We start from the raw sequence: 19,382 nt of genomic DNA, 5'->3' as shown, positions 1-19,382 counted from the left end.
ACCGGGCTTTCCCACAGAGCTCTCAAAGAGTGTATGTTGTGTTGTTGGCGTAGGTGATTGTGTGCAATGCAGTCTTCCATAATGTGCTTATTAGTATGGGGTGCTGTGTTGCATCCTGGACAGGCATCAGCGACGGAGTCATCCAGCCTCTTCTGGTAGCTTAAGAGGGCTGGATGGTGCCCACATCTCAGCCTGGCCAGGTGGACCTTGTCCTCACGAGGAAGATAGGATTCGGAAGGGTGGATGTCAGGAGGCCGTGCATCCAGCTGTGTGTTGTCTTTAAGTGACTGAATGGAGCGGCGAGTGATCTGAGTGTGGATACGTTTCTAGAAGCTTGTCTGAGGTGGGCGAGGGGGGAGAGATGACATTATTTGTGTATGGTATCGTGTGCTGGGTGTTGTTTTGATGTTCCTTGGTGTGGGTGGATGTGCTGCCACGTACTGTAGTGGATGTTGCGGGTTTGTGGAGGCTGCAGCAAGAAACTGGGTGCCTCTCATGTCTAGGTGATCCTTGACTTTGAGGACTTTGATGGGTATGGTGATGGTAATTAGTGACAGAGGTTGATGCTGTGGTAACAGGTACGTTGGTGGTAATGGGTTTTTGAAGGCTGTGGTCGTGGAGGTGAGTGTCGAATTGTTGGTGCTGGTGGCAGAGGTGAGTATGGTATTGCTGGTGATGATGGTATAATGTAGTCTTTACCACTATAATGTAGTCTTTACCACTATAATAACCCAAGTACATACTGTATTACAGTTAAATAATTTACTTTAATGCATTTATTCAAATATGTATACAACTTATTTAAAATGTAATATTACTGAATAATCACTATTTACTATGAATAATATATGTATACAATATTCATACAATTATGTTACTTTACAATATTATGTATTTCACTTAATTAGCTTATAAGTTCATTATAATGTATATATAATATGTATTAATATGTTATGACTATTAAATGTCGATGGTACGCCATTTTCGCGCGACCGAGCAGTGTGGTAAAGACTACATATTATATAAATAAATAGATAAATAGATAGATAGAAGCAGGGAGTCAGATGATGAGAGGTGTTGTGTCTGCGAGAATCGAGCAGTGTTAAACATGCTTACACACTCTGACGCGAGGAATGCTTGATAAGGCACACGACAGCGTCTAGTGGCCATATACACACATACACACATGCTCACACACAGGCTACGGGAACTTTCCATCCACGAGGAACACACGTGACACACCCCTGCTACACCAGAATTTAGGAAAGAGAGCTCAGACGGAGATTAGCCACCGAACAGGCGAGAGAGAAGTAGACAGGCCTCAGAGGAGACAGGTGACGGGAGAAGGGTTTGGCAATTTGAGAGAGAGAGACAGATAGCGAGACAGGGAGGTAGCTACCCGGGACTTATACTTTGTTCCGTGTGAAAGACTTGTTAATATTTCCAAGACAAATAAAAATAGTCCCATACTATTCTTTACCTTTCCTGTCACTACATGACAAATGGGAAAGAAGATTAGCTACTTACGAAGCTACTCAAGTATAACAACCGCTCGTCCATAAGTCTAATATATATATAACTTCTCTACAAGTAACTACAAAGTCTTTATGACAATAAGAGTGTCGTATTTCTGGGATGCTGGTAGAGGTGAGTATGGTACTGCTGGTGATGGTGGTAGAGGTGAGTGTCGTATTGCTGGTGATGGTGGTAGAGGTGAGTATGGTATTGCTGGTGATGGTGGTAGAGGTGAGTGTGGTATTGCTGGTGATGGTGGTAGAGGTGAGTGTCGTATTGCTGGTGATGGTGGTAGAGGTGAGTATGGTACTGCTGGTGATGGTGGTAGAGGTGAGTGTCGTATTGCTGGTGATGGTGGTAGAGGTGAGTATGGTATTGCTGGTGATGGTGGTAGAGGTGAGTATGGTATTGCTGGTGATGGTGGTAGGGGTGAGTGTCGTATTGCTGGTGATGGTGGTAGAAGTGAGTGTGGTATTGCTTGTGATGGTGGTAGAGGTGAGTATGGTATTGCTGGTGATGGTGGTAGAGGTGAATGTGGTACTGCTGGTCAATGGTGGTAGAGGTGAGCGGGGTACTGCTAGTAATGGCGAGTGTGGTGGTAGTGGGGGTGGGGGTGGTGGTACTGGTGGAAGTAGTAGTGAGCGGCGGTGGTGGTGATGGTGGTAGTATCGGTAGTGGTGGTGGTGGGGGGGTAACACAATGGGCCAGGCAGGAAACAATGCAGCATCCTGGCCACAGGGTTGGTAGTCTGGGTATACGTGAGGCCGATCTTGAAATATTACACTTTTGTGAGCAACGCCAACCTATACATACAGCCAGCACTATGTATGCAAAAAAAATTCCTCCCCATCTCCTCCAAAAGTTGATAAAAACTGAATTTGCGTCATTCCATCGTTTTGCTTGTTTGTCATTAACCTTACTTTTGACGTAATTGTGTTATATGAGATTTTCGTTCTTACGTATTTGTTGGTGGTTAAATATACTATGCATATCACTGTTTTGCTTTCTTGCCTTTCGCATACGACACTGGGAACTCTGCTTGGAATGCCCAACTGTTTATCTTAAAGACAAGAGCAATGAAGTGAGAAGATGCATATTTTAAAAATATTTCCTTCTATCCTACAGCGCTGGACAAAAATAACTTTCGTACTGTCTTTTCTTATGTTGTTGTTGCTGTACATTTACCACCAGTTTTTACCTCCGACGATACGAACTAAGAACACAGAACCCACAGACCTTTGAAAAGAACAAGCGTTGTATGGGAAAACCGTCCTTCTTGCCCACAATTTAACTAGATGAAAATAACATTCGCTTTACTGGCACTATAAACCATGGGACAGTACATCTAATAAATTACACTTTTTAACTAAATAATACGGCCGAAGAAGGCTGTGAATTTATGAAACACCAAATCTTTTACTTACAATAAATTACCTAAAAAAATAGAGGCGAAAAGGCTGTGGATTAATGAAACTTTTTACTTAAACAAAAGGGGCCAAGAAGAAAGCTGTGAATATATGAAACTTCTTACCCAAACAATAAGAGTGAAGAAGACAGCTGTGAATATACGAAAAAAAAAAAAAAAGTCCTTCTGACCCTAAAGTTACGAGGCAACTACAGCACCATACTTGCTTGTTTGCACAGTACAGTTAAATGCATCATACCCAACCTTCTCCTGTACACTACGCACAAAACATGAAAATTATACAGCAACAGCGAAAATTCTGTCATGAGACGGAACTAGAAATTACATTCTTATCAACGACCACTCACCTTACGACATGTGGAAATATCAAGCAGTATTCTCGTGAGCTTAGTGAACTTTCTAGGATCTCTTTCTTTAGTTACCTATTCTCCATATTACACCAACTATTTCACTTTGTTATTTATGTCAGTCTGACGTTACTAGTATGCTATCTAGGCTCTTTATTATACATATTTTAACTGGTAAAATTTTTGTCATCTACATCATTTAAATATCGACACACACACACACAAAAAAAAAAAAAAAAAAAAGAGAGAGAGAGAAAGAGTACAGGAGAATATCAATCTCCTGAAATAAGTTGGTTAAAAGCCGGTGCTAGAGAGCCGCCTAAGCCCACGGGAATACGACTGACTGAGATGGTCTAATGTTGACATGAATAATTAAGAGGCCTGCAATTACGAGAGAGAGAGAGAGAGAGAGAGAGAGAGAGAGAGAGATTATGAAGAAAGTTTTGAATGAGACTAATAGATAGAGTATAATGAAGAAACTTTGTAACGAGGTAGAGAGTGTGATGAAGACAGAGAGAGAGAGAGAGAGAGAGAGAGGAGGGGTAAGAAATAAACACAGAGCAATAGAGAAGAGATGCAATGTGCGAGATGAATGAATTAACTATAAATAAATACATACATATAAATAAAGATAAATAAGTACATAAAAAAAACATTACGAACAGACTGAAAGGAGAGAGAGATGAGAGAAAGACACTAATCAGGTCTGTGCACATACCTGTTGCTGCTGACCATCTCGCTCTGGTCCCTCCTGACCGAGTTGTTGAAGGTCCACTTGAAGGTGACGTTGGGCGGGTCGGCGTCCACTGCGCAGGTGATGTTGGTCAGCTCCAGCAGCGCCACGCCGCGCAGGGTGGGTGACACTGCGCACCGCGGCGCGTCTGTGGGGCGGCAGAAAGTACAGGGGAGTCAAACACACGGTGGCTTAAAGGAGGAGAAAGAATCGTTAAAAGCACAGTACACACGGCTTGAGACTCAGAGAACACAACAACACAGCCGCCGAAATCTGACTTTGACCGTGACCTTGACCTTTGATCGATTTGTACCAAAGTGAATCACGTCATTCCAGACCCACACACACAATGTATGCGCCGATTTCGACAAAACTCGGAACGGGCAATGAGGAGACACTTTAACATACATACAACCAATCTGATAACAAGAGCTAGGATTTAGCGTCGTTAATACGACCATACTGAGCCTTTCCTGGCAAAGTTTCACAGTGTGTGTGGAGGGGGGTCAACCTGAAAGGGTTCAATTCGGCCTAAAACTATTATAATGTTCTCAAGATACATAATTTACATAAGTGGTTATAACTACTGAGGCATTAGAGCGGAAGAACATTGTCAAAGTCAATCAGGAATAAAATTTTGTCCTAAACACGTAATTATATAATTATATTATTCTCTTGTGGTGCTGGAGAGGGACACTTCAAGCAGTGGCGCCAATATACCCGGGCGGCGCCTCTGCTCGGCTATGTAAACGTCCCTCAACTGCTCCCTTATCCCTCGAAAGGAGAATGGTGAACTGACTGCAGGAGAATAGGTAACTTTAACCTGAGTCCAGCAGGTTCACGTCAAGATGAGCCTGAAACAACAACAACAACTCGCCTTTAACAGAGTATAAGTTTTCCCTCTGAACAGTCCATGACGCTGTAGTGGCAGCTGCATCCCCAAGTTGTATCTCAGTGAACCCATTAGCGTGCAAGCTGAAGTTCCCCCCCCCCCACCTGCAGTTTACTTCTCCCATTCAGGGGACAGGGAGGGAGTCGTCCTGCTATGTCAGTGCCACCGCAAGAAGGCGCCCCTCCCCAGCACGGCGATGTGCTGTCAAGATACACCCTGATGTATTTGTTGTCATTTCAGGTGCCACTCCTGTGATGGTGTCTCATTTGTCTGGTTTATTAGACCACATCTATTCTAATTCAGAAGGGGAAGGAAGAGTACACTCATCAATTACCCTTCCTTTCAGCATTTACACCCACATATGCAAACTTAAACACATATGATGACTTGTTTCATTTACTCGGGACTTATCTTGGAAAGATAATATTACATCTCTTGTAAAATCTGCTTCCAAGAGATTGGGTGTGCTAAGCCGACTCCGCTCTTTCTTTACCCCTGCGCAATTGTTGACTCTATACAGGGGTTTTATCCGCCCCTGTGTGGAGTACAACTCTCATGTGTGGGGAGGCTCCCCTCATACAGCTCTTTCTCAATAGGGTGGAGTCAAAGGCTTTTCGTCTCATTAACTCTCCTCCTCTTACTGACTCCCTTCAACCTCTGTCTCTTCGCCGCACTGTTGCATCTTTATCTCTTTTCTATCGCTACTTTAATGGTCACTGCTCCTCTGAACTGTCTGCTTGCATTCCTCCACCTCTACGACGGGCGCGTAGCTACCGTCTGGCAGCAAACTCTCATCCTTTTTCTGTCCAGCTCTCTAATGCAAGAGTTAACCGTTACTCCCAGTCTTTCATTTATGCAACAGGTCAGCTCTGGAACTATCTCCCTCTGTCTGTATTTCCTGCTGCCTATGATCTCCAGTCTTTCAAACGCAGTGTGTCCAGGCATCTCAAAATGATCGGATCTTGAATTTGGCTCTCTATTGTATTTTGTTTTTCTCTTGGAGGGAACTGTTACTGCGGGCTCATGGCCTTTGGTTCTTTCTTCCTCGCATAAAAGAAAAAAATACATACGTACATATACAAGTATACTATATATATATATATATATATATATATATATATATATATATATATATATATATATATATATATATATATATATACAGTATGGATTTGTATGTTTGTTTTTTTCGTACGACAGAACCCACCATACCGATATAAATGTCAAGAAAGATAAAACCAAACATACGGATCATCACCACCATCCAAACTCTTTCACTATTATGGAGTTTCGATGCAGATGCTGGTATAAATGTTCCTCAAGATACACTCAGTCATGCGTTACCTCATTACAGCGTTCAGTAAATGATCCACCAATTCCACACTTCTCCCTGAACGTGTTTCATAAATTTATCCTCCAACTCTCACATAAAAAAAAAAAAAAAAAAAATCCTGCCTGGAGTGTGCTTCACAAAACGATCTTTCGCTTAAGACTTTTCTCGTGCGAGTTTTGCCGCGTAAAGTGTTCATCCGCTGGAAAAATTCGCCACTGTGAATTATCTGGATAATACTTCCCCCTCCCCCCCTCCCCTCCCGCACCGGCTCATGGAACTTGTACACAATGGAAAGACCGTCTTATTTTCGTCTGATTCGTCATAACCTCAGATCATTTTATAAGGTGAAAGATTTAACATTCTCGTGAACGGAACAACTCTAGCATTCTATTCCAGCCGCCGCCAGAAGCTTATTTAGCTAAGAATAAATCAAACAAACCTGAGACGGTTTATAGTGTCGTCATTAACCCTCTCACAGTCGGGACACATCTAGTATTTTATTCCAGATGAGGCCAGACAGATCTAGATTTTATTCAGATGAGAGTGTGCCACAGAAACCTGTGAGTTTTAGCAGACTTGCACAATGGAAGAACTTCACTACGATGACATTTATTTAAGTCGTCCTACCCCAACATGATTTAATTCAACTATTAACCCATTCACTATGATCATTTTATTTATTTTCTTCTTTCAACTGATATATGATTTTATTTCACTCGCATTGAAGAAATGATCAAGAAAATCTAAACCATTCACTTCAAAAAGCCTCACCTAAACTTGATAAAATCGTCTGGAGGCAACAAAAATGTAACAGTAAATCATCACCGTATACAATGTGATTAACTGACGAGAATGCGTCTGTTTTCCTCAAAGATGAGCGGCTCTGATATTGATGCGAAATGCAAAATTTCATTTGTCCCTTGTATCTTTATTACAGCCAGATTTTATGGTACCGTAAGAGGGACCTCTGACTGAGAAAAAGCTACATTACTATTTAAGTATGATGTCTTAGTTTCCATTTACCATCCACTAATTTTATTCTGGTAAAGAGTTATTATACTCAGGTCAGGTGGGACCTCTTACTGAAGGGGTTAAGAGCAGCAAGTCCGGCAGTAAGAAAAGAAATATAAGTTTAATGTCCTCTTGGCTGGCAAGCGGCTGATATTTTTATTCCTTTCAGCCACACGACGTTTTTCGTTTTATTATTGCTACCACCAAACCATTTTATTCACTTTACGACAGACCTCTAGTAGTAAGGCAGTGATTGAAGGCTACTGTATATCTCACAACAAAGTCTCTCCAAAGCTGAATATAATAGTCTGGTGTCGAAAGAAAAAAAAGTCATCACAGTGAAGTGGTAATAACAGGAAGTCGAAGAATCGTGAGAGGGTGAAAGTGGACTCTCTCTCTCTCTCTCTAACTTTACATAAACTTGTCACGAACTGTCTGCGTGTTCCCTCAAGCATCAGAAATACTTTTACTTTCATTTTCGCTAACACCACACTACACTTAATCAGCTTTCGAGGCACTTCTCGTAATCAGTGGGTTGGATCTGATACACGACACATTTACAGAATATAATTATGGTTTATGCAATAACATATACAAAGAAACTCTTACAAACACACAGCACACATAAAACATATAAGAAACGAGTATACACATTATACACACACACACACACACACACACACACACACACACAGGACCCCTTTACAAACATACACACAGACCTCTACCCACAGATACACCAGAAAAAAAAAAAAAAAACTGCACATATGTTTTTATAGTTACCTTCACGCGGATCAAACTCACAAACGCCGCCACAAAAGGAATCCAGGTTCTTTCCAAACCACATCGCTGCAAATCTGAAACGTAATCACGCATCGCCGGGTGGGGCTTATGTGTGACCCAAAGTGCCGGGATTAAAATATGAAAATTGGCTGTTTACGTGTGACTGGAGCCAACATAATTATTGCGGTACAGCGGAGGTGATTAGGACCGCACACCAAATGCTCAATGAAATAAAAATCTGATATAACATGCTCTCTGACACACACACACACACACACACACACACACACACACACACACACACACACACACACACACACACATGCACACGCGCACGCACGCGCGCGCGCGTGCTCCAGGTAAGACTCTCCAATGAAGGGATACCAAACTTTTAATTAGGTCACCTGAAGTAAACACAAAAATAAGTTTATAAAGTGGTAGGACATACTTTCCCTCTCCCTACTCAGGGTTTTGTATTAGTTTTTATGCTGTCATAGAGATTTTTCCGTTTTATATTTTTTACCATTTTTCCAAGAGCTCTGTAGGGTCATTTTTTGTTTCTTGTCTTAAACTTTATTATTACCTTCTTTTTTTTATTTTTTTTTTTGGTTCAGATACCACACTCATCTCCAACATCCCTAGTTCACTACGATGATGTTTATTATATTAAGGTCTTGCCTCCTCCAGGTAATTTCATTCAGCTTATGGCAGCCTTAATTAAAACTAAAGGGTTTTCGAAACTTTTCGTTCTCGACGGATTAATTACAGACTTCAATTACCTCTTCTCTGCTAGGATGCTCTCTTGCATAAAAATTCGTCTGATGGGAGAAGCGGCGGCGGCGGCGGCGACAACGCTGGCGGCGGCAGCGGCAGGATCAGCAGTTGTAGTAGCAGTACTAGTAGTAGTAGCAGTAGTAAAATTAGCCGTATTCTAGGGAGTCAACCGCGCTTCCCTTCTATTTTATTTATGTTTCGCTTTCTACAACACGGCACACTATTTTCCCCTAGCACTCTCTCTCTCTCTCTCTCTCTCTTTTACATGATGAAGAACTTTTGCTGTCAACTACACTTTTCCTGGACCCGATTTTTATATACAGTACATATAATTCGCATCTCACAATATGACAGGGATATTAATATTTCGTGCACTTTTTTGGACGCCTAATTATTATTATTTATGACACATTGTTTTACGTGATTTTTTTTTTTTTTAACTCCCCGTTTGTTTCCATTTCTTTCTTGGGTGAAAGCCTGTCTTCCTATTTTCTACTTTTATGTCTGAACCTCTAACACACAACACAGGGATTTTTTGTTCTCTACTTTTTTTTGGACACCCGCCTTTTCCTTCTGTTATATTTACATTTCGCCTCACAACCTGACACTGAGTTTTATCTTCTCCTTAATCATTTTACCACCCTTTGCTCTACTTTGTTTCTTTTTTCCCTCTTCCTTTCCCTCTTTTTTTCCCTCCGTCTTCCTCCCCCCCCCTCTTCTTTACTCCCTCTCCTTTTACAACATGGAACAGAATTTTTCTCCCTTACATTTTCTGGGAGGATCGGCATTCCTTACCCTCCTTCTTGGATTTTTTCTTGGGAAGGGGAGGAGAAGGGATGAAGTGATGGGCTCTCTCTGCCTTCCTACTTATAATGTTATTGTACTTTAACTTCAACATGGGACAAGGGAGTTTTGTTTTGTTACACTGTAGTTTGGACCCCCCCCCCCTCCCTACCCTTCTGCATTATTTATGCTTTGCCTCTCATAACCTGACAAAGATGTCTTGCCAATTTCATTTTATTATTACTATTTTTTATTACAATCTGCCCTACCAGCCCCAGCCCCCCTTTCCCCCCGTGTTAACATGGCAAAACTCTTATTTTTTTTGCTGTTGCTTTTTCTGGACCCAAATGACTTTCTTTTACTGTCTCTCTCTAACAATATGACACAGGAATTTGCTCATTCATCACAAATATTTACCCGTTTTTCAAACCCATTACTGGACACCATTTTTGACCCAGAATAATTTTCATACCCCATTTTTATGCCTTCTTTTTACGTGTTTCTGATCCTAGTTTATTCTGCTCTTCTTTGGTGGATGATCGATCGTCTCATCTTCGCTATCTAGTTTTATTTATGTTTTAACCTCTCGCGACAGGGAAACCAGGGATTTTCTTTTCCTTACGATTTATTCTTTGACCAGCCTCCCGTCCCTTCTGCTTTATCAGGTTCACCTCTCACAACCTCGTTTTTTTTTTTTTTTTTTTTTTTTCGTGCGCCCTCTCCCCACATTTTCCCACATCCCTCACAACATCGAAGTTTTATTTTTCTTTCCTGTTACGAGTACTTCGGCCCAACTTTTTTTATTTTTATGCTTCGCCTTCAACAAAATGGCATAAATTTTATTACCTCTTACAGTTTTTTATCCCTTATATTAGTACTGTTTTTCCTTCTCTCATTTGCACTCCAATTGTAGTTTTGTGGGAATACCGACCTCTCTTCACCTTCTTATTTTTCCTTTACTCCTACGCCCCTAACAGTAAGTACAACAAGGATTTCCTTTTTCCCGTACATACCATTATGGACTCCTCCCACCCTCAGTTTCTTTCTGTACTCATATTTCCCACCTAACGATATGGTACAGGGACTTTCTCTCTGCCTTACACTCTTTCCTAGACTCCCGCACACCATAATTTTTTCTTGTTCTTATTTCCCCTCTCAACATTTTAGAGAGGTTCATTTTTCTCCCTCTCACATTTTTTTGTACTGCATTTCTCTTTCATCGAACACTGATTCCGTTGACAACTCAGCCTTTGATCTATGCAACCTTCTGAAACCCCAACTGAATTCCAAAATTAGACGCGGTGCAACACAAGGTCTTTTCGAAAACTGGGCACATGGGTCACTTTTACTACTTCTTTTTACCTACGTGTGAGAGTGCTTACTTTCACAGTCCATCCAACGTACTCATTTCCGTCCACCTCGTCCGTCACCACCACCTACTCCAGAATCTACTCTCCTCACACTGTCCAAACTTCTCCCGGCATGCAACAGTCTACTCCCTCGCCTTGCCCAACCATTCACCACGATCAAAGCCCATCCCGCCCACTCCTCTGTGTCCACTCCACCAAATGCATCCCGCCCAACTTTATCCTGACCGACTCCCCTATACTTTTCTTCACAGGGTCTACTCCCCCTTCCTTGTCCAACCATTCTTCACTCTTCAGGCCATTCATGTTCGCTCCTCTCCAACCACTTCACACAGTACCACCAACCACCACCATCTTAGCTTATTATACAGCTGGGTCTACTATACCCTCATCATTTATATGGAAATTTTGATTGTGACGAATACTGTGTTATAATTTGATCAGAGAATACTACTGTATGACAATTGTTATGTAGAAACACACACACACACACACACACACACACACACACACACACACACACACACACACACACACACACACCTATATAACATGTCCGGATGTCAGGGAAGCACCGTTCACCACCGCAGTGCCTGTCAGGTCAAAAGTTTGTGCTGCACGCCAGGGTAAATCTCTCTCTCTCTCTCTCTCTCTCTCTCTCTGATCTGAAATGACCCGTATTCTCATGACACATTCCGTAGCATTCCTTCCTCAACGATTTATTTTGCATACTACACCTTCACACCCTCTTGCATGCCATTCATTTCTCTCTCTTTATATCAACAACGGTTTGCATCAGTAACATACAAAGGAATATTAAGGTATCAGAGGCAAAACACTAATAGTTTGGGAAAAGATGTTACGGATGTTCAGTAAGCAGAGGATCCGACCTCAAGTGATATAAAGGTGGTCAGGCATCTCACGCTGGCCCAAAAACCCAGACAAGACAGTGGAAGCAGAGACTTGGAAGCTGGTAGAGAGAGGAGTAAAAGAAAAAAAAAAAAAATAAGAAAACAAAAACATGGAGAATATGGATACCAAACAGGAAAAAAAAATACATAATTATATAATCGTAAAAATGCAAATTTATATAGACATATTCAGTGAGAGAGAGAGAGAGAGAGAGAGAGAGAGAGAGAGAGAGAGAGGTGGGGACTGGTGAGATGGAAGGGAAGGGGGCGGGGAGGAAGAGATCGCAGCCGTCGTCTTAACCAGGAAGATCCGTAAGAAGGGCAAGGATAGATGGAGAGGCGGGGAGGGGGCAAGGGGTGGGGGGGCCTGGGAGACGGAGGGGAGAGATAAGTAAGGAAGGAGAGAGGGGGTACGGAAGGATGGATGGAGGGAGCGAATGAGGGAGAAAGGGAGGGGAACATGATGGGTATATGACGGGAGGGGATAGGTGGGGGAGGTGAAAGGAGAATGATGAGGAGAAATGGTAGGGGGAAAGCAAGGCGATTCGGATGAAGACAGGAATGGCAGGACGGAAAGGAGAGACGAAGGAGATGGGAGAAGGGTGTACGGAGGAATGTAAGAAGAGAGGTGGTTTGAGTTAGAGAGATAAGGAGGTTTGGGGATGAGGAAGAGATTAAATGGAAGACAAAGAAATGTGGAATAGTGAGGGGAAAGGAATAAATGTTATATAAAAATATCATATGTGGATGTATATACATTTTCATGCAAGATTAATGATAAAAATGAAATTATATTGAGATGTGTATATTTTAAAGCAAGGCAAGTAAAAAAAAAAACTCATTAGTCACCCAGTATTAAATAATTAACCCAGACAAACACACCCTGTATGCTGGATAAAATCATTTTTACATTTTCTTTCAAAGTTTAAGCACTCAGCCTAGTTTTCACAGTCATGCAATGGAAAAATACGTAAACTAAAAAAATACATACAAATAAAAAATAAATAACAAAGCTAAATATGCAATCACGCACAGAATATATAAGAAGCAAACCATGAATCACAAAAATATTTTAAAAAGTGGCAGAAGATTTCCTAACCAAGCTGAAAAATGGGAGTTAAAAATATATTTAAAATGCATATTTATTACACAAAAATCTGACGTCAAATTAATAAACACATAAATTTAAAATAGGTGCCACAAACTTAAAAACACAAAACGGCTAATAAATAAATATTATAAAATAAATAACCAAAGAAATTGAACAGAAACAAATGAAATGCACGTAAAAAACACTATAGACGAAAAATATAAACTCCCCAAATATGTAGCTAACAGAGTGGAAAAATATATATTCATTTAAATTAACGAAACATAGAGATATGCCTATTCCAATAAAAACGATTAAAAACACACATAATGAAACTCCCAAAATACGTAGCTAACCCAGGCAAAAATATTCATATAATTATTATTCCAGTGCTAAAAAAATCATCGTGTCCTCCATTAGGCTTGGGAAATGGAAAACGTCCGGCACATTTTCCGTCTCATCTAGACTCTAAATATTTGGAGGGTTTGCTTCAGCCAATTCAAAATTTATTTAAAAATTCTTGACCCAGCAGGAGCCCCCTGGCTTCTTGTTGCCTCCTCCAGGAAGAGCTGGCCAAGGATATGAGGGAGGAAGGGTATGTCAAGAAAGAGAAGAAACAGAAGTGATGAAAAAAGTATATTTTGAAGGAAAGAGAAATATAAACGACGTGCGAAGCAGGAAGATGAAAAATGAGAGAAATAGAAAGATGAAAAGAGAGGGAAGTGACAAGGTACGACGATAAAGATGGAGAGAGAGAGAGAGAGAGAGAGAGAGAGAGAGAGAGAGAGAGAGAGAGAGAGAGAGAGAGAGAGAGAATCTATTTCCACAACAATTTTTACTCTGTTCTCAAGCCCTTCAGATGCTCGTGCTCAGATGCTTAAGTCTGCATGGAACGGTGTATAGGTATAATTCACCGGAGTAAAAACATCACTTTATGCTGAAAAAAATATCAGCTTAATGAATCACTGACAGGTTGCGGTTTTCTCGATATTTTTCAACCAAATATTTCTTTAACTCATTCATGGTCAGGGCAAGTCTACTGTTTTGTTCCAGCTAAGGGGATTAGAGTTAGATGAGGGTTGTACTTAAACGCGTCAGCATTAAAATTAGTACCATATACCCTCTCATGGTTGCATTTTCAAGTACTTCATTCCCGGTAACGCCATATGATTGCATTAAAGTGAGTGTTAATTATGGAGATATATTACATAATGAAAGATATGGCACAGAAAACGCACCAACTGTAAATAAAGAAAATACTGGAGTTAAAGGAAATGAGCTGTGATGGAAAGGTGGAGGTGAGACCCGACAGGAAAAGCCAAAAGAAAAAGAAGAGAATGAGAAATAAAAATAAATCAAAGGAGGAGGAGGAGTGCAGAGGTAATGGGGAGGCAAGATCAAGGAGAGAGCAAGGAGACGAAGCGATAAGAGAGCAGGAAATTAGAGAGGGTGAGGAAAGAGGGGATGCAAGAGGAGGAAAATGAGGGGAATCAAGGAAAGGGAAAAGAAAATATTACGAAAACTGGAAAAACATATTGGACAGACGAAGGAAAAACGTGTCGCAAAGATGAAGCAAACGACGACTAAACCGTTATATAACCGGGAGAAAAATATATAACAACTGACTGAAAGAATTACAGAAGCGTGAATATTTAAGGAATAGGAAAAAAAAAAAGGCAGAGAATTGCTACGAAGACCTTAGAGATAAATTAAAAAAAAAAAAAAAAAAAATAGGGAAAAAAGAAGGCTTTAAAAAAGTGATGAGGAAGCAGAGACTGACAAAAATTTAACAAATCTGAGAGACAAAGCTACCAAATGTTACAGAAAGTGTTTTTTGAAAAAATGAAACAAAAAAAGGGCGAAATATGGAGTTGCAAAGAGGAAGCAAAGAGAAGAAAGAAAAAGAGAGTTACAATTGAAAGAAAAAGAAGGCAAACAATATCATGAAGAAATAACGAGGGAATATAAGCAGTGATAAAGAAACTGAAATATATAATTATGCCACATACATAACGCTTCCACTTTGATAACGCCTCTTCTTTGAATTTCATCCTTGTTACCTCCAGATGATTTTATTCAGCTGTGGAGATACATTTCTAACCAGAACGCTTATAGTCATAATTTACACCTTAACTACGAGGCGGTGTCCGAAGATAAATTAAATTTTAAATATTAGCTACAGCAAAATGAAACACACCGTTTCGAGATGATGGAATATAATAGAGGGAGACAAAGGCACGAGAGAGATAATTTACATAGAAAAAAATTATTACAAAGATAAGGAAAAAGCGACAGACAAGAACAAACGTCTCACAAAAATTTTAAAAACACAGAATGAGAATAAAAAGAGGAAAAAAAAAGGAATTAAAAAATGCAAGTAAGACACAGTATATGAAGGACAGGCAGGACATGAAATAAATAAAGGTGAGACAGAGGGATGGAAAAAATAAAAGAACTGAGGGTGAGCAGGAAGAATGAGGGGGGGGGGGGCAGGAAAAGGAGAGGGAAAAATTGAAAAATGAGGAGGGAGACGTGTCAGGGTGGGTGGACGGAAAGGAGGATGAGTAGGGAAGGAGGAGTAATAGGGTGAGAGAGAGAGAGAGAGAGAGAGAGAGAGAGAGAGAGAGAGAGAGAGAGAATCAACATGACACAGAATACTGACAAAGAGAGAAACAAAGAGAGAAAGAGAGCGAGAGAAAGAAAGCGAGAGTGAAGGTGGTGGAAAATTAAACTTCACAGGCGGAGATGGAGGAGGCGGCAGGTTCTATATTTACAAACTTTCTTCACCTCCTTTACACTTTTGTCTTAACCATTTTACACCCACAATATATTCCTTTATTTCATTACGTTACTTCCACCTTATATTTTCAGGTCAGGATATACTTTTCGAACTATACTGATTACATTATTGCCTTCGTTAATCCCCTCATTACCGGACGCCTCCCTTTAAAAAAAAAAAAAAAAAAAAAAATGAACAAGAAAAAATATAGTAACTCCGGGGTAAAAGGGATAATAATTATATACCTAAATCTGCTTGTTTATATTTGTTTCTTCACTTATACAATTACCATACACTTCGAAAGGAAAAAAAAATGTGAATAATGACGCGAAGAAACACGAGAAACATAACAGCTTCTGTGATAGTAAACTGGCCTGGAGACATGTTTATTCTGCATACTGGTTAAGACCCTTTATAAATGCCAACCTCTCACTACCTCACCAGGAAGTGGATTCAGACAGAAATTAAACGTGACCGATTAACCTTTCCACGACGAGGATCTACTTTATATTATGTTTACCCCTGCTAAACGATTTTCTTTTTGGTTAGTTAGACACTTCTAACGTACTTTGTATTTTACTCTTTCTACCGCCTGACGTCGTTATTCAGCTGGTTGGACCGACTAAAGATGGTTAGCGTCTCTACTACAGCAACGTCTTTTGTACATTTTTCTTGCAACCACAGACGTCTTTTGGTCAGCTTAGTAGAGCTGAGAAGAAGTGTGGTGGATCGAAGGATACATCTACCCCGGCCAGTTCAAAAAGACTCCTCTAAATCCTGTGGATACTCCAAGAATAAAACAATGGACGTCTTCCAGTATCCAATGAAAAACTATGACACAAAAACACGAATAACACAATTAGTATGCTAAAAATCAATATCTGAGAAATAAAAAGGGGCTTGGTGAGCACTGTAGGATCACACGAAACGTATTCAAGCTTAGGAAATAATGATTTGTTATCATCATCCCTTTCCACTGTTATAAATGATGTACATAGACCTTGGAAAAGAAAATAATAAGACACAAAAACATCTGAAAGTATCATCACAGTCCTCAGTCAAATGGGCTATTCACCCATTAACACATTAGTCATGCCTTCCAGTAATCAGTACCTAAATTTATGTCACAGAATTAAATGCCAATATGCAGACATTATTTTTCAAGGGAAAAATAATATCTGCGTCCACTTTTAGCCTCTAAGCTGACCACTCACACCCACCCGTACAGGCATAAAAACACACAGACATACACTATGCATCCAACCAACCACCCTCACACCACACATGCACACAAGCACATACAACACCATCCCCTCCCCTCCCCACACACACAAAAGCACGCACTTTTCTTTCCCGTTTTATCTGCAAAAGAAATATAATAAAGTTGCTCAAAGGTACTACATAAAATAAAATATCAAACATAATAATAAGAAACAGTTCGCGAGAAAATCAGATAATAATAAAAAAAAAAAAAATTTACTGTAAATGTTTGCGTTGTTTTTGGTAAACTCGTTGTGACTGTGAATGACTTATTGGTCCTGTCAGGAAAAAACCTTTGGTCACTGACTGATGGTAATCTAATTTCAATTTTTCGCCACTGGCCGCAGATTAATCCAAAGATTCTTTGTCTGTGTGCGTACGCGAAAGGGGGAGGGGAGGGTGCTCGTATGAAACGTGAAAACATGACTTGTACTTGTGTGAAAGCATGGTCGCATGAAGTGTGGTAATGCGTGATGTGACAGTATGATGTAATGCAGTGCTAGGTGTGGCAATATGAAATATGGCAGTATGAGATATGTATGATCTTGTTGTGTCAGGTGGGCAATGTGTGTGAGGTTTTGCAAGTGTGAGGTTTTGTAAGTGAGGTGTATGCAAAGTGAGGCAATGGGTGGTGTGACAGAGAGCCGTGTGCACTGTGTAGTGTGGCAATGTGTGGATACATGCACAAAAGATGCACTGGATCGCCCACTTACTAGCTGAGAAAAGATGCACCCACTCACACACACCCACACCCACACCCACACACGCACGCACGCACGCACGACACAAACAGTGGCTGAAAGACAATCTGAGAGTCCATTAAAGTGTTGGACGGCAGGCAGTGCGCTACGTGAGCCCCGTACTGAGGCTGGCAGGCAGGCAGGTAGGCAGGCAGGCAAGAAAAATATCAGGTAGGTAGGTAGGCATGCGCATAAGAAAAGCATGAGGTTGGTAGGCAGGCACGAAGGCATCAAAGACATGAGGGAGGCAGGAAGGTACTCAGGCATGGAAGTATAACAGTTAAGTTTGCAGCTGGGTTGGAGGGTAGGTAGGTATGGAAGGATGAGGTAGGTAGACAGGCAAGAAAGGGATGAGGTAGGTAGGCAGACAGGAAAGATATGAGGTAGACTAGAAGATAGGAACGGAATGATGTAGGTAGGATGGGAAGATCTACAGTTGGTTGGTGGGCAGGGAGGAAAGAGCTGAGATGAGGCAGATAGGAGACAGGAAAGGAGGAGGTAGAATGGGAGGATGGGAGGAAGAAGGTAGGTAAGGAAACGGGAAATGGAGGAGGCACGTATTCATGGATGGGGTAACGTCGGTGGGGAGAGGATGAATGAGGAGAGAAAGGTAGCAAGGATATGAGGTGGGGAGAAGCTTGAAATGGAAGAAATACAAAGGGACGTCGGTACAGGATGAGTTAGGATGGTAGGGAGGCAAGTAGGGAGGGGGGGGGTCAGACAGACAGACAGATAAACAGGCAGGTAGGGATGTGTAGTAGTTTAAGCAGGCAGGTTGGCAGCAAAGGCTAGGGAAAGAGAACAGGTACACAGAAAGGGAGTGTGGGTGGAAGGGAGGGAAGGAGGTAGGCTGGGTGGGTGGAAGGGAGGTAGGGATGAAGGCAGGAAGGAAAGGGGGGAAAACAATGAGGGAGGGAGAAGATGGTGGAATGGAGAGAGGGAGATAAGCACAGAGGTAACTATGCGAGCTGACGTTAAGCAGACATGGAAGGGGACATGGAGGAAGCAGGGAGGTAGGCAGAAAGGGAGGGAAGGGAGAGGAAGGGAAACAAGGAGCAGGCATTCAGCGAGGGAGGAAGCAGGCAGGAAGGAAGATGGGCAGGGAGGGAGACAGGGAAAGATGCAGGATGGCAGGGTGGGAAACTGGAAGGGAAAGATGCAGGATGGCAGGCTGGGAAACTGGAAGGGAAGGATGCATAGGATAGAGGAGAAGAATGAGAGAAAAGTCAAAATTAAAATAATGATAGTTACAGACTGCACTGAGAGATATCACACACACACACACACACACACACACACACACACACACACACACACACACACACACACACTCTCTCTCTCTCTCTCTCTCTCTCTCTCACACACACACACACACACACACACACACACACACACACACACACACACACACTCTCTTTCTCTCTCTCTCTCCACACACACACACACACACACACACACACACACACACACACACACACACACACACACACACACACACACACACACACACACACACACACACACACACACACACACACACACACACTCTCTCTCTCTCTCACACACACACACACACACACACACACACACACACACACGCACTCTCTCTCCCTCCACACACTTTCTCTCTTTCTCTCT

General features: G+C 41.4%; 1 protein-coding gene across 1 annotated transcript in view; it reads right to left on the bottom strand.

Annotated features, from left to right (window-relative positions):
• The window catches only part of LOC145408205 (nephrin-like), a 180,023-nt gene that overhangs the window by 72,984 nt on the left and 87,657 nt on the right, over positions 1-19,382 (bottom strand). The window contains exon 11 of the mRNA XM_080278961.1: positions 4,007-4,169. Within this exon, the coding sequence (XP_080135087.1) occupies positions 4,007-4,169 (163 nt within the window). The remainder of the gene's footprint in view (positions 1-4,006; positions 4,170-19,382) is intronic.

This window comes from Coenobita brevimanus, chromosome 76 (genome assembly GCF_032717465.1).
Source record: "Coenobita brevimanus isolate Jiangsu-jjx chromosome 76, ASM3271746v2, whole genome shotgun sequence".
In the NCBI taxonomy this organism is placed as follows: Eukaryota; Metazoa; Arthropoda; class Malacostraca; order Decapoda; family Coenobitidae; genus Coenobita; species Coenobita brevimanus.
Note: the sequence above shows the minus strand (reverse complement) of the source record. Positions and strands in the feature narration are given on the sequence as shown.